At 41.9% G+C, this 12993-nt stretch overlaps 1 protein-coding gene across 1 annotated transcript in view; it reads right to left on the reverse strand.

Annotated features, from left to right (window-relative positions):
* Positions 1 to 520: 520 nt before the first annotated feature.
* LOC101352554 (zinc finger protein 2 homolog) overlaps positions 521 to 12993 on the reverse strand; it is a 51711-nt gene continuing 39238 nt past the window's right edge. The window contains 2 exon segments of the mRNA XM_023736385.1: positions 521 to 3954; positions 3956 to 5583. Coding sequence (XP_023592153.1) covers positions 3706 to 3954; positions 3956 to 5583 — 1877 coding nt within the window. The 3' untranslated portion in view covers positions 521 to 3705.

Below are 12993 nucleotides of genomic sequence, written 5' to 3' on the forward strand. Positions count from 1 at the left end.
GAAATGCTGGAGTGGTGCAATTTGGAAAAGTTGGACATTTGGGATATCTTTAACCTCTGCGTCATAGGAACCAGCTTTGTGCTGATCCTTATACTCATTTATAGAAGTTCACAGTTCAGGATTCTAAGTATACTTTCCAAGATTCTTTCACCAGAGGTTCTGTATTTATTAATACAGTGTGTCTAAAATTGTTCCTGCAGTGCCATCTGAATAGGGTTTTGGGCACTACTGGGTCGTGGTGTACCTCATCCACTGCTGTCCCAGCTATCTCCTGTCCCAGGAAGCAGTGGAACAAACCACACAGGCAGTACAGATTACAACAGGTCATGGAGAATTCCAGGAGCATAGGAAGAAATGCTTCCAAGTAGACCCAGGAACTAAGCTGAATCACAGTCTGGATCACTAGTAGCCACTATTCCGGCATAAAGCAATGTGTGTTATCACAGACCTAAAACATCCTTTCAGAATTGGGATCAAATCTCTGATAGTTTTGATAAATGATGTTTACCTTCTTTCCACTAATTCTCTATACTCTCACCCCTTCCCTCTATCAATGTCCCCCAGGCATTATTGAGGCTGCCTTAAAGGAACTTGTTCATGCATTCCCAAAACAAGTCATCATGATTATGGATCCACTACTTAAATCTTAAGAAGCCCTGGTGGTGCAACAGTTAAGTGCTCAACTGCTGTAAGGTTAGTGGTTCCAACCTGCCCAACAGCTCCACAGAAGGCCTGGCAATCTGCTCCCATAAAGATTAGTCTAGAAAACCCAATGGCGCAGTTTTTAACTCTTGTCACATGGGGTTATGAGTAAAAAACTGACTTGACAGCACCCGACAGCAACTTATATCTTAACCTTTCCAGAGGATTTGTTAAGAATCACCAACAAGCAAAAATATACAAAACCAGTTTACATAGGCCTTGACTTTTAAGTTAAAAAAAAAAAAAAGTAGAAACCACAATATATCTCCATTTTTAAATGTCTTTAATAGAAATGTAATACCACACTCCTCACAAACACACGTAATAATCCTCTAAGTTATTCAATCATTGTTATATTCCTATTCTGGGAATTTCCTCCTAATATGTCCTCTACCTAACTGCCTTTCATCGAGCAATCAGGTGTTCAATTAGGACAATTAGCCAACCTACAATAACCGAGTCTTTAATTACTAACTGCGATAGTGCTAATAAGAGGCAGAATGATGTGCTAGCTCCCCAGTGTTCCATTTTCCCCCACATGGAACAGCATTGGGAGAGCATCAGGTGGATGCAGCAGAGATGGAGAGGAATCATCTCACTGCCAATGAACTGTGAAAAAACCATTCATCTGGGTTAGGAGGAGTGTGAGGTGAAGGGTTGGGAGTAGAAATGTACTGAAAGTGGAGAAAAATGTCTCAGCTACGGCTCCCAGGTCTCAGCTGTGGCACCTGAAAAATGCGTATGAGCATGGCTGGTCTGAAGGTGGGTGGGGTGAGTCCTTGACAGCAACTTCCTCCAGAAAACAACAATGCACTGGCTATGTACCAAGACTGGTGAGGGCAAAGCAGCTTCCCACAATGAAGCCTACCTGGCAAAGCTACATCATCACCTATGGTAAGGCCTGAATGATCACATGTAAGATTTTGAACTGGAGCAGGACTTATTGCCTTTCCTGCCTTGTAGCTGGCTGGCCCAATGCTTCAGTCTTTTCAGGGTCCTGTTCAAATATAACCTTCATCATACAGACATACCCTGAACACACTTTTTAAATTAGTACACCTTGCTATGCTCTACTCCCTAAAATGCACACCTTCACTGTACTTCCATTTTATTCAATTATTGGTGACTTTACCCAGAATATAAGCTACTTGAAGGCAGGGAATTGAAAAATAAATTTGTAACATATTCCTTAATACAGTAATCTCAAATTGACATTTTCATAGCCTTCGAAAAATTTTTCTAGTAAAATTACTTATTTATAACTTAATGAACACTTCCACACAGCTTATTTTCATGAAACTATAAAAGTATCTAAGGCAATTTATCTAAACAGTATTTCACAAGCACTGTCAACAATCCTGTGTGAAGGGTCTCATGTGTGCAGTAGAAAAGGGCATGGATTAAACTACTCACATGAAGAAAATTGTTGTCTTTCCCAACCTAGGAGTCAGGAACTTCAAGAGAAAACATTCAGTGTTGTATTAAAGAATTTGACTCCACTTTTGATGCTTGACTGACAACATTTGAGATTCACCCACTCTCTCTTTCCCTTGTGCTCCACATCTGGGCAAGCTGCTAAAAAAAGCCCAACTGTTCTCTCCTTTGGTGCCACAAGGAAGTTAAAACCACATACATTTACCCTCACATAAGCTGAAGCCCCTAACCACCCTAAAAATCCAAGCAAGGCACCCTCCCCTGCTCTCATTTTGTAATAAATATTCTCATACACCATGGATATGAGGCATCATCAATTTTGGTATCCAAACCAAATTCTGATGGGGCTTCTGTTGTATGCTAAATTGTGACCCCAAGAAGGTATGTTCTTTACCCCAGTATCTGTGACTATGACATTTGGAAATAGGGTCATTAACAGATGTAATTAGTTAAGATCACAAGGGTGGGCCCTAATCTCTTTATGACTGGTGTCCTTATAAGAAAAGACACATATAGAGAATGCCATGTAAAAATGGAGGCACAGATTGAAATGACGTATGTACAAGCCGAGGAATGTCAAAGATTATTGGCCATCACCCGAATCCAGGCGAGGCATAAACAGACTTTCCCTTAGAATCCTCCACAGGACCCAACCCTGCCAATACCTTGATTTGGACTTCTAGCTACCAGAACTGAGAATATATTTCTGTGGTTTTCAGAAATGTGGTACTTTATTACAACAGTCCTAGGAAAACCAGTCTATCCTATTCCTGTTGATTGGCCACTAGTGAAAAATAACAAAAAAATTATTTTAGAAGTAAATACATAATACCAAAACCCGTTACCACTGAGTCGATCGTAGCAGCCCTATAGGACAGAGTAGAACTGCCTGAAAGGGTTTCCAAGGAGCTGCTGGTGGATTCGAACTGCTACACCACCACGGCTCCAAATATGTAAAGTTCCTTGTTTTTATACACACACAAATCCATTGTGTATGTTCATTCTTAAGGGGACTCTCATAAAAATTGATCTTTTCATATTATTTCTCTGAACTAAAGACTTAAGGGGCTCTTGTTCTTCATACTTATAGAGCATATACTTTGTATCTATTTCCCTGTGTGCAGTTTTATGTCACAACTCTCAAAAAAAGAAACCCTTGATTTATATATTCTCTATTATTTTTCATTGGAGCAACACAGGGAAGATACACAAAATATACAAATTGGGATAAAGTGGGTGGAAGGAGAAAATAACAGGAGGTGCAAATTTAAAGCTTGACCTTTGCCATACACATTACCAGCTGCCATCAGTTGAACTCTGACTCATGTAAACCCCATGGGTGTCAGAGTACAAGTGTGCTCTACAAGGAGTTCAATCCCTGATTTTTGTAAAGTAGATCACTGGGCCTTTTTTCTGAGTTGCTCTGAGTGGACTTGAACTTCCAAACTTTCAGTTATCGGGAGGGCAGTTAACCATCTGCACTACCCAGAGGTTCTGCCATATACTTAACGTTTATATAATTTCTATCTGTAATGGATTCTCTGATATTTAGCGAGGGGTCACCCATATTTAAGGCTTCCCAACACTCACTACATTTGTATGTTTTCTCTCCAGTAGGTATTTCCTCATGAACCAACTGGTATGAACACATGGTGAATTCCTTACCACATTCATTACATTTGTGGGGTTTTTCTCTAATATGAATTCTTTGATGTTCCACAAAGCTTGCAATTTGGACAAAAGTTTGGCCACATTCATCACATTTGTGAGGTTTCTCTCTAGTATGAATTCTATGATGAGTTGTAAGGCTTGATCTGTGATTAAAGACTTTGCCACATACATTACATTTATATGGCTTCTCTCCATTATGGATTCTCTGATGGCTAGTGAGATTTGAGCTGCACTTGAAGGCTTTGCCACAGTCAGTACATTTGTAAGGTTTCTCTCCAGTATGGATTCTTTGATGTTCTGCAAGGTTTGAATTATTGATAAAAGCCTTACCACATTCATTACATTTGTAAGGTTTCTCTCCAGTATGAATTCGGTGATGTTTCACAAGGTTTGCTCTTTGGATAAAAGCCTTGCCACACACACTACATGTGTGTGGTTTCTCTCCAGTATGTATTCTATGATGTTTAGTGAGAACTGAGCGCCACCTAAAGGCTTTGCCACACTCATTGCACTTGTAAGGTTTCTCTCCAGTATGAATTCTCTGATGTTCCACAAGGCTTGAATTATGAAGAAAAGCCTTACCACATTCATTACATTTGTAAGATTTCTCTCCAGTATGACTTGTATAATGAGTTAAAAGGCTTGAATTCTTACTAAAGACCTTGCCACATACATCACATTTAAATAATTTCTCTCCGTTATGGGTTCTCTGATGGCTAGTGAGATTTGAGCTGCACTTGAAGGCTTTGCCACAATCAGTACATTTGTAAGGTTTCTCTCCAGTATGAATTCTCTGATGTTCCACACGGCTTGAATTATTGATAAAAGCCTTACCACATTCATTACATTTGTAAGGTTTCTCTCCAGTATGAATTCGCTGATGTTCCACAAGGTTTGATCTATGGATAAAAGCCTTGCCACAAACACCACATTTGTGTGGTTTCTCTCCAGTATGTATTCTATGATGTTTAGTGAGAACTGAGCGCCACCTAAAGGTTTTGCCACACTCATTACATTTGTAAGGTTTCTCTCCAGTATGAATTCTCAGATGATTTGCAAGGTTTGAATTCTGACAAAAGAACTTGCCACATACCTTACATTTATATGGTTTCTCTCTGGTATTAGTGATGATTGATCCACACTTAAAGGCTTTGGTGCACTCATTACTTTTGTAAAGTTCCTGCACAGAATGAATTATCTGAAGATTAGCAAACATTGACCTTTGGCTAAAATCCACCCCACATTCATTACAGTTGTACATTTTTTGTGTAATGTGTGTTTTCTGGTATAATGTAAGCAATGAAGGATGCATGAAAACCTCCCCATATTTATTACAAATGTTGGTTTTGACTCTAGGAGGAATTCTTTGAAGTGGCGAAACTGAAGATCCATTGTTGATAGACTTCTCTACCTGATTACATTCATACATTTTCTCTCCTGTTTGAAATCTCTGCAGTTCAGCCAGATGTGACTGAAGGCTGGGTCCAATCTTATTTTCAACACATGTCATATACTTGTTTCCTTCATCTCTTCTATTATGTGGTTCTCTTCTAAAAATGAGGTTTTTGTTATGGGTCATGGTCACTCCTTTGTCATTTCTTTCATCACCTGCCCAATGACTCTCAAACTCATCTATATTTTCCCTGACTTTTTTGAAGTCAAAATTCTCAATGCCATAACTTTCATGTCTTTCCAACATCACTGTCTTGTGGAACTCTCCTTTATTAATGATCTCTTCTGGCGATAATTTCCTGATAACACGTGCAGGAGAGACATCTAGAAGATATAAAAAACCACAGGCTTCCTGTTAACTACAGGTAGAAATATTTTATATCGAAAAACATAATATTACACCAAAAGCAGGGTTATGGAACTTCTCAGTCATGGTCTTCAAATATTTAGGAACACAAAGTTAAAAGGCTTCCTTAATAAAAAAAGGGTGATTATATTAACTCAAATTTTTTTCAGGGAAGCCAGGTTTCAAACACCCTATGATCAAACCGCTTACACTAAAGACACATAAGTCCTAAAGGAAGAAGCAGTCTTCTACTGCCATCTTAAAGCACACACCACTTGATGTAGATATGCGGATGCTTCATATTTGAAGAAAATATTGTATTAATGCATGTTGATACATAATTATTGCACAGAAAAAAATGGTAAAGCACAGACCTATATAATAGTAACACACAATAAAATTACCTAATGAAGATGAATAAATGACAATTCAGAATTGCCAAACAAAAAAAGCACTGAAAAAATCAGGAAGAATTTTAGAACACTTGTTTTAAGTATCTGTTTAAAAACAAAACAAAAAATCCACTATCTATGTCTATGCAGAATAGGCATTTTGCAATATTAACAACTGGTACATTACAATTATACTCCATAATAGATACTGAAAAATCATCCACTGTAAACCATAATAAAAATACATAAAACATAGCAATCCATGATAAATTCAGCAGGTACATAATAAGAACTACAAATATACAAAATTATAGTCTGTGGAATTCTAAAGAATTCTCTCTTAAGAATAAATTACCCAGAAGGAGTACACAGTATGAGGAAGAGAAAATATGTTGAGAATACCTGACTTCTGAAATATCATGTTCAGACAAGTACATAATATTAAAAGAATAAAAATTGGGATTGACAGAAATCACAATTATATTTTTATGCCTGCAGTTATGTAACAGTCAAGAAACAGCAACTCCCTGCATAGTACTCTTTAATTATACAGTTCTTTGGCCACAAGATATAAGTAATACAGAATGTGTGGTTTGAAAATTCATCATATAGGGTCAGAGAAAGCATTGATAGGGAACAAATTATAAAATAAAAAACAAGATATTATAGAGATAAAGGCCAATCTCATATTACATATGACAGAAATTGATTTATTAAACAAAGGTAGCTTTTGAGTTCTTACTATAGACCATGCATTATTTTACATAATCTAACAGCATTAACTTGTTTAAAAATCCTTTGTATAAATTATTACTATTTTTCAAAGGGACAGCAAGCCCACAGGGCTTATGTATCTAAGCCCGAATTCACACAGAAAGTAAATGAGAGAAACACGATTTGAGCCAGGGCCTGTAGCCTCAGACGTGTTCTTAGGCATTAAACACTAGTGTCCACTCAGGCAGAATAGATTACAACAGGTCACAGCAAATCCCAGAAGCTTGGAAAGAAATGCTTGAAGGGACATACAGAACTGTAGCTGTCTCTAATAGTGTTATTCTGCCATCTCCTCTGGATAACAATATCTGAGTCATCACTCCGTGAACATGTTGACTTAGTGACCAGACCATGGTGCTGTCTAAGCTACCTGTCCTGTGGAGGTGTCTGTCGTTATAAAGTGTGTGCAGTGTGCAGTGGAGCCGGGGGTGTCCCATGAAAATTGGGGTGTCCACAAAGGAGGGGGTAAGAGTTGACTTGGGAAAACAGTTGGGAGGAGGCTTTGTTAAGGTCTAATTTTTTTAAGTATATCATTACAATAATTAAGAAAAATAACCTACTGAACGATTCATTGCATAACATGTTTTAAAATGAGAAATCTCACAATTTCAGCACATTGAGCTTTTTGAAGCCAACTTTCCTCGTTTGTTATATAAAGAGAGAAAAGCGTCTTTGGTGCCCACTCGAATTATATGAAATCATATGTTTGGATCTCTTAACATAATCCCTGCAATAACAGAGACATAAATTGAGGGGTTGCAGTGCAATGGGTTCCCTTATGTGGCCTTTTTGCCCTGGTTTTGTGGAGGGGGAAAAAAAAAAAACTCAGTAAGGGATTTCCCAAGTTCATTTACATTTCCTGGGTAAGTTGTGGAAACCCTGGTGGCGTAGTGGTTAAGAGCTATGGCTCCTAACCAAAAGGTCAGCAGTTCGAATCCACCAGGCGCTCCTTAGAAACTCTATGGGGCAGTTCTACTGTGTCCTATAGGGTCGCTATGAGTCGGAATTGACTCCACAGCAATGGTTTTTTTTTTTTTACAGGTAAATTGTAAACATCTTGAAGGTTTGTTGCTTTTGTCTGGCTTGGCCTGGTAATTGACAAGACTTGAATTTTTTGACATTCCCTAGGTCGCTGAGGATTGGTTGGGTTGAGATCTGGCTAGGTGACTGTTTGGGCTCCAATCTGGCTAGAAGGATTGGTTGGGCTCCAATCCCGCAAGACAGGCTCCACCTTGAAGTTGACAAGAAATGTCCTATGTAAATGACTGAAAAACAGAAGTTTTGGGGTCCCCAAGAAGGGGAGGTCCATCCTTCAGGACACAGAGGCCCTGCACTGAGGACCCTCCCAGATCTGCCAAGGAGATGTAACACTGATGGAGAGCTGAACCTGGCAGAAAGCAGAGCAGTCAGCAATGACCAGAAAAAGTTAGCAGGCCAGGCACAGAAGTGGTAGCAGAGTGGCCAGAGAGTGGAGTGGGCCTGAATGAAACACAAAGAATTTGGGGGGTTTCTTGACTGAGAGCTGAGAGGGTGGCGCATCCATTAAGACATAGCAGCTGTTGTGCTGGAAAACCTCCAAGACTCAGGTAAGAGAGCTATAACATACTTAGAGGTATGATGGCAACGGAGGCAGCAGCTACAGTAGTACCAGAAGTGGTGGTGAAAACGAGTGGCCCTGAACAGTGGCAGCAGAGTGTAAAGGATGAATCCCTACTGAGTGCTGTAACACTGAGAGCAGTGGCTGCCCTGAGTAGGGGGCACCCTGAGGGCAGCTGTCCACTGGCAGGCAGCATGTCAGTCCCAAGAGTTGCACCTGGCAGGGGGCATTGCTACTCCAGAGAGGCATCATGGAGCATTTGAGAGTGAACAGCAGTTTTTTGGGAAGGGGTAAACAGGTCCTCTTTGAGATGTTCAGGTCTCATTTCTTTTGAGGCTTTGTGCTGGGACCCCTCCCAAATTTGTCCTTCGCATTTTTTCATTTATAGCTTTCCCTATTTATATCTTTATTATATTAGGAGGCCTGGTGGCGCAGTGGTTAAGAGCTCAGCTGCGAATCAAAAGGTGAGCGGTTCGAATCCACCAGCTGCTCCTTGGGAATCCTATGAGGCAGTTCTACTCTGTCCTACAGGGTCACCATGAGTTGGAATCAACTCCAAGGTAATGGGTTTGGTACATTAAAGTTGTTACCACAGATACGGTGTTTCCAGGAGTTCTGTGGATGTAACAAATTGTCAAACCCAGTAGAGAGAGTGCCATGGGAAGGCTGGTATCAGCAATAATTGGGAAGGTGGAGCCAGCTGATGCTGATTCTTATAGCTGAAGTTACAGTTATTCAAGAAGTTATATCCTTTCAGGTGTGCTCCTACTATTTGTACTAATAATACATAGCTATAACTGAATCAATGTAATTCATGTACACTTATCCAAAATTAATAAATTATGAAATTGTAAATATCATCAGGAGAACATAAGTAACTTGTTCTTATTGTTAGCTGCTATCAAGTTGGCCCATGACTCATGGCCACACCATGGACAACAGAATTGAACCACTGTGATCCACAAGGTTAACACTGGCTGATTTTTGGAAGCAGACAGCTAGGCCTTTCTTCCTAGTCTGTTTTAGTCTGGAAGCCCCACTTCCAGAATCATAGCAACACGCAAGCCTCCACTGACAGACAAGTGGTGGCTGCTGCGCTTGAGGTGCACTGGCTGGGAATCGAACCTGGGTCTTCAGCATGGAAGGCCAGAATTCTACTACTGAACAACCACTGCGATCTAAGTAATCTTAAGCGGCAAATAACTAAATGACCCAGAGCACAGAAAGGCTTGTACAAAAGGGTGGTGCTAGTAGCAACAGTTAAGTATAGAAACAATTGCTGGCACTTCCACAGAGACCCATGGAGGAGGTTGTTGTACAGAAAGATGATCAGCAACGTAAGAAGCCAATAATGGCCAAAAAACAACACAGTACTGGGATGTGAACTAAAAAAGAGCAGGTGAACATTATACGAAATTCAGTTTTAAAGGAAGATGAGGAAAAAATTCGTCTTCATATGTTAAGAGTGTAACTATCAGACCTCTAGAAATGTGGAAAATGCAGGCATTATAAGTAACAATGGTGAAGTAGGTAACTGACGTGGCATTTTTGTCCAAGTTGAAGGGTGACCCCCCTCCCTACTGATTGGAGCAGACGGCTGACCGGCTGGGCTGGCACGATGGGTAAATGCTGAGATTAGGGAGACTGGAGAACAAGAAGTACGCTGTACCATCTCCTCTTTAATGAAGGTTCATACACCTTCAGAGCTTAGCTGTATGCAGACCACCCAGACTGGGACAGGGGATGATGAGGAATATCAGCTTAGACCAGTGATTATACAGGAATGGCAGTGGATGCTGATAGACAGGTACATCATGCACTAAGGTGTGGACTTTTACTGAAAAACAGATCCAGGAAATTAAGGATCAGTATGGGCAGAAGGTGAAGAATGCTGAATATACCACAGAATGTCAGAAGAATGCATAAATCTGTCTTGGAAGAACTACAGTCAGAATGCTCCTCGGAAATGAGAACGGTTAGACAAAGTCTTGCTTACTTTGGACATCTTATCAGGAGAGACCAATCCTTGGAGAAGGACATTATGCTTGGTAAAGTAGTGGGTCAGCCAAAGAGAGGAAGACCCTCAAGGAGATGGATTGACACAGTGGCTAAAACAATGGATTCAAGCATAGCAACGATTGTGAGGATGGTACAGGACCAAGGAATGTTTCATTCTGTTGTACATGGGATTACTAAGAGTAGGAATCAGCTCAACGAAACCTAACAACAACATGGGAAGAAGACAGGAGTGGATCTCTTAACTTGGCTTGCCCATCTCCATGACGAAGGGGCACAAAGAGTTAATCGATCAGTCAGAGTGCAGAACGTGGGGAGGCTGGCTGTTAACCCTATCTTGCAGCGAGCTCTTGCTTGACTTAAGCTAAGTGACCCAGAGCCTCCAGATGCTAGTGGCTCTGGACATTTTGGCACAATAGCAGCCTCCACTCTCAGCAGGGAGTCTCTTTCACAACCCCTATTTGACTGAATTATGCATGGGGTAAAGGTTTGCTAACCACACTGGGGGATCTGCCACAGAGATACTACCAAACCCTGGCAGACCAAGGAGGCAGTGATGACCCTGTGCCAGGAGGGGATGGATGAATGGGTGTTTAGCTCCGATTGTCAGCATCTCGAGTTAGATCATACCCCACTGTTGCATAGGAGTACTGGTTTCACTGAAAAGGGGCTTCCTCAACGGAACAATAAACTGGTGATGTTATATCTTGGAATCACCAGTGGGAAAGCCATTGAGAAGGTGTATCGTACACTCTTGGCTTGGAGATCACCAGACCCCTCCCCTGGGAAGAAAAAAGTGATGGCAGTAACAAATAGGGGTCCTTTTCCCAGGGGCCCAGGGTGGCGCAGGTGGGTGCCTAAACCCCCCCCATCCCCCACTCCCAGCTGGGGCTACTATGTGCAAGGCAATGTTTTTATTGTTGTTGGATCGAGAGAGAGAAAAGTCTGACTGATGGTCTCCCAAATCCAGAGCTGTGGGAAAAATACAAAATAGAGAGGGGCCATCTACAAGGCACTGGAGGCAAGAAAGCATGCTCCCGGTATGGCACAAGCCCCGTAAGTTAGAACTGTCCATGAAGAACAAGAGGAGTTGTTGGTGCTTCCCTCACCTCTGACAGGATAGCCAGGGGAATCTGAGGGTGAGGAGGACTCCAAACATGAGCCCAGGTCTTCTGTGTATCCTGTCTAAGTAAAGCAGGCACAGGGGTGAGGCCAAGGCCCCCATCCTCTCCTGAGAGACCGGAGACCCTGTGCCCTATTGCAGGTGGAATCTGGGGGAGGTATGCAAACCTAAGGAGAGCTCTGGTGGTGCAATGGTTAAGTGCTTGGCTGCTAACTGAAAGGGTGGCAGTTCAAACCACCAGCTGTTCCGTGGGAGAAAGATGTGGCAATCTGCTTATGTGAAGATTACAGCCTTGGAAACACTATGTGGCCGTTCTACTCTGTCCTATAGGGTCACTATGAGTTGGAATTGACTCAACAGCAAAAGGTTTTTTATGGGTTATGCAAACCTACATGGCCCTGCTAGACACAGGGGCTCAAGTGAATGTTATTCCAGGAGATACAGAAGGGTGATGAAAATGGGTCCAACTGAGTGGCCTCAGCCACAGAGGGAAGGTTTGGGGAAGGGAGGTCACTTGTGGGTTGGTCCTTTGAGCCCTACTGATGCATCAGTGGTAGTGTTTCCCTCTGCTGAATGTATTATTGATATAGATCTCCTGAACCAGTGTACAACCAGTGCTCAGAAACACCTGAGGGGATATGCTCCCCAGGCCTGACAGATCCTGGAGACTGTCGTGGGATGAGTCAGCAACAGACTGCACGCAGAACTTCCCGAGCCCTGGAAGATGATACAGCAAAGACGATACCAAATACTAGGCGGGGAAAAGGACACTACCTTGCTAGAAAAAGACTTATTCACTGCCACTGTTTTATGGGCAGTCATCTCCCCTTTCAATAGCCTGCTGTGGCTGGTCAAGAAGGCCAGAGAAACCTGGAGCCTGACCACAGACTATCACAAGTTGAACGCGGAGGTTCCCCTGCTGGCCCTGGCTGTCCCTGACATAGTGATTGTGAATGGAAATATAATGACTTCAGAAGAAGAATGGTATGCTGTGGTGGACCTGGCAAATGTTTTCTTTTGCATTCTTCTCCAGAACAGCTACACGACACCCACTGCCGTCGAGTTGGTTCTAACTCAAAGCGACCTTATAGGGCAGAGTAGAACTGCCCCATAGGGTATCAAGGCTGCAATCTTTACGGAAACAGTCTGCCACATCTTTCTCCTGTGGAGCAGCTGGTGGATTCGAACTGCTGACCTTTCGGTTAATAGCTGAGTGCTTTAACCACTATGCCACCAGGGCTTGCTCTTCTCCAAAAGAGGATCAAAATCAGTTTGCCTTCACATGGGGTGGCCTACAATATACTTTTACAACACTCCCCAGGATTACCTCAACTCCGCCACTGTGTGCCGCCAGTGGGTGGGGCAGGACTTGGCTGGACTAGCATGGCCTGAAAGGGTGCAGGATTTCCACCACAGGCGGTCCCCAGATTACAAACAAGTTATGTTCCTAAGTCTGTCTTTGCAGTGCAATTAATTACTTACTTAA

Source organism: Trichechus manatus, unplaced genomic scaffold (assembly GCF_000243295.1).
Source record: "Trichechus manatus latirostris isolate Lorelei unplaced genomic scaffold, TriManLat1.0 scaffold00087, whole genome shotgun sequence".
NCBI lineage: Eukaryota > Metazoa > Chordata > Mammalia > Sirenia > Trichechidae > Trichechus > Trichechus manatus.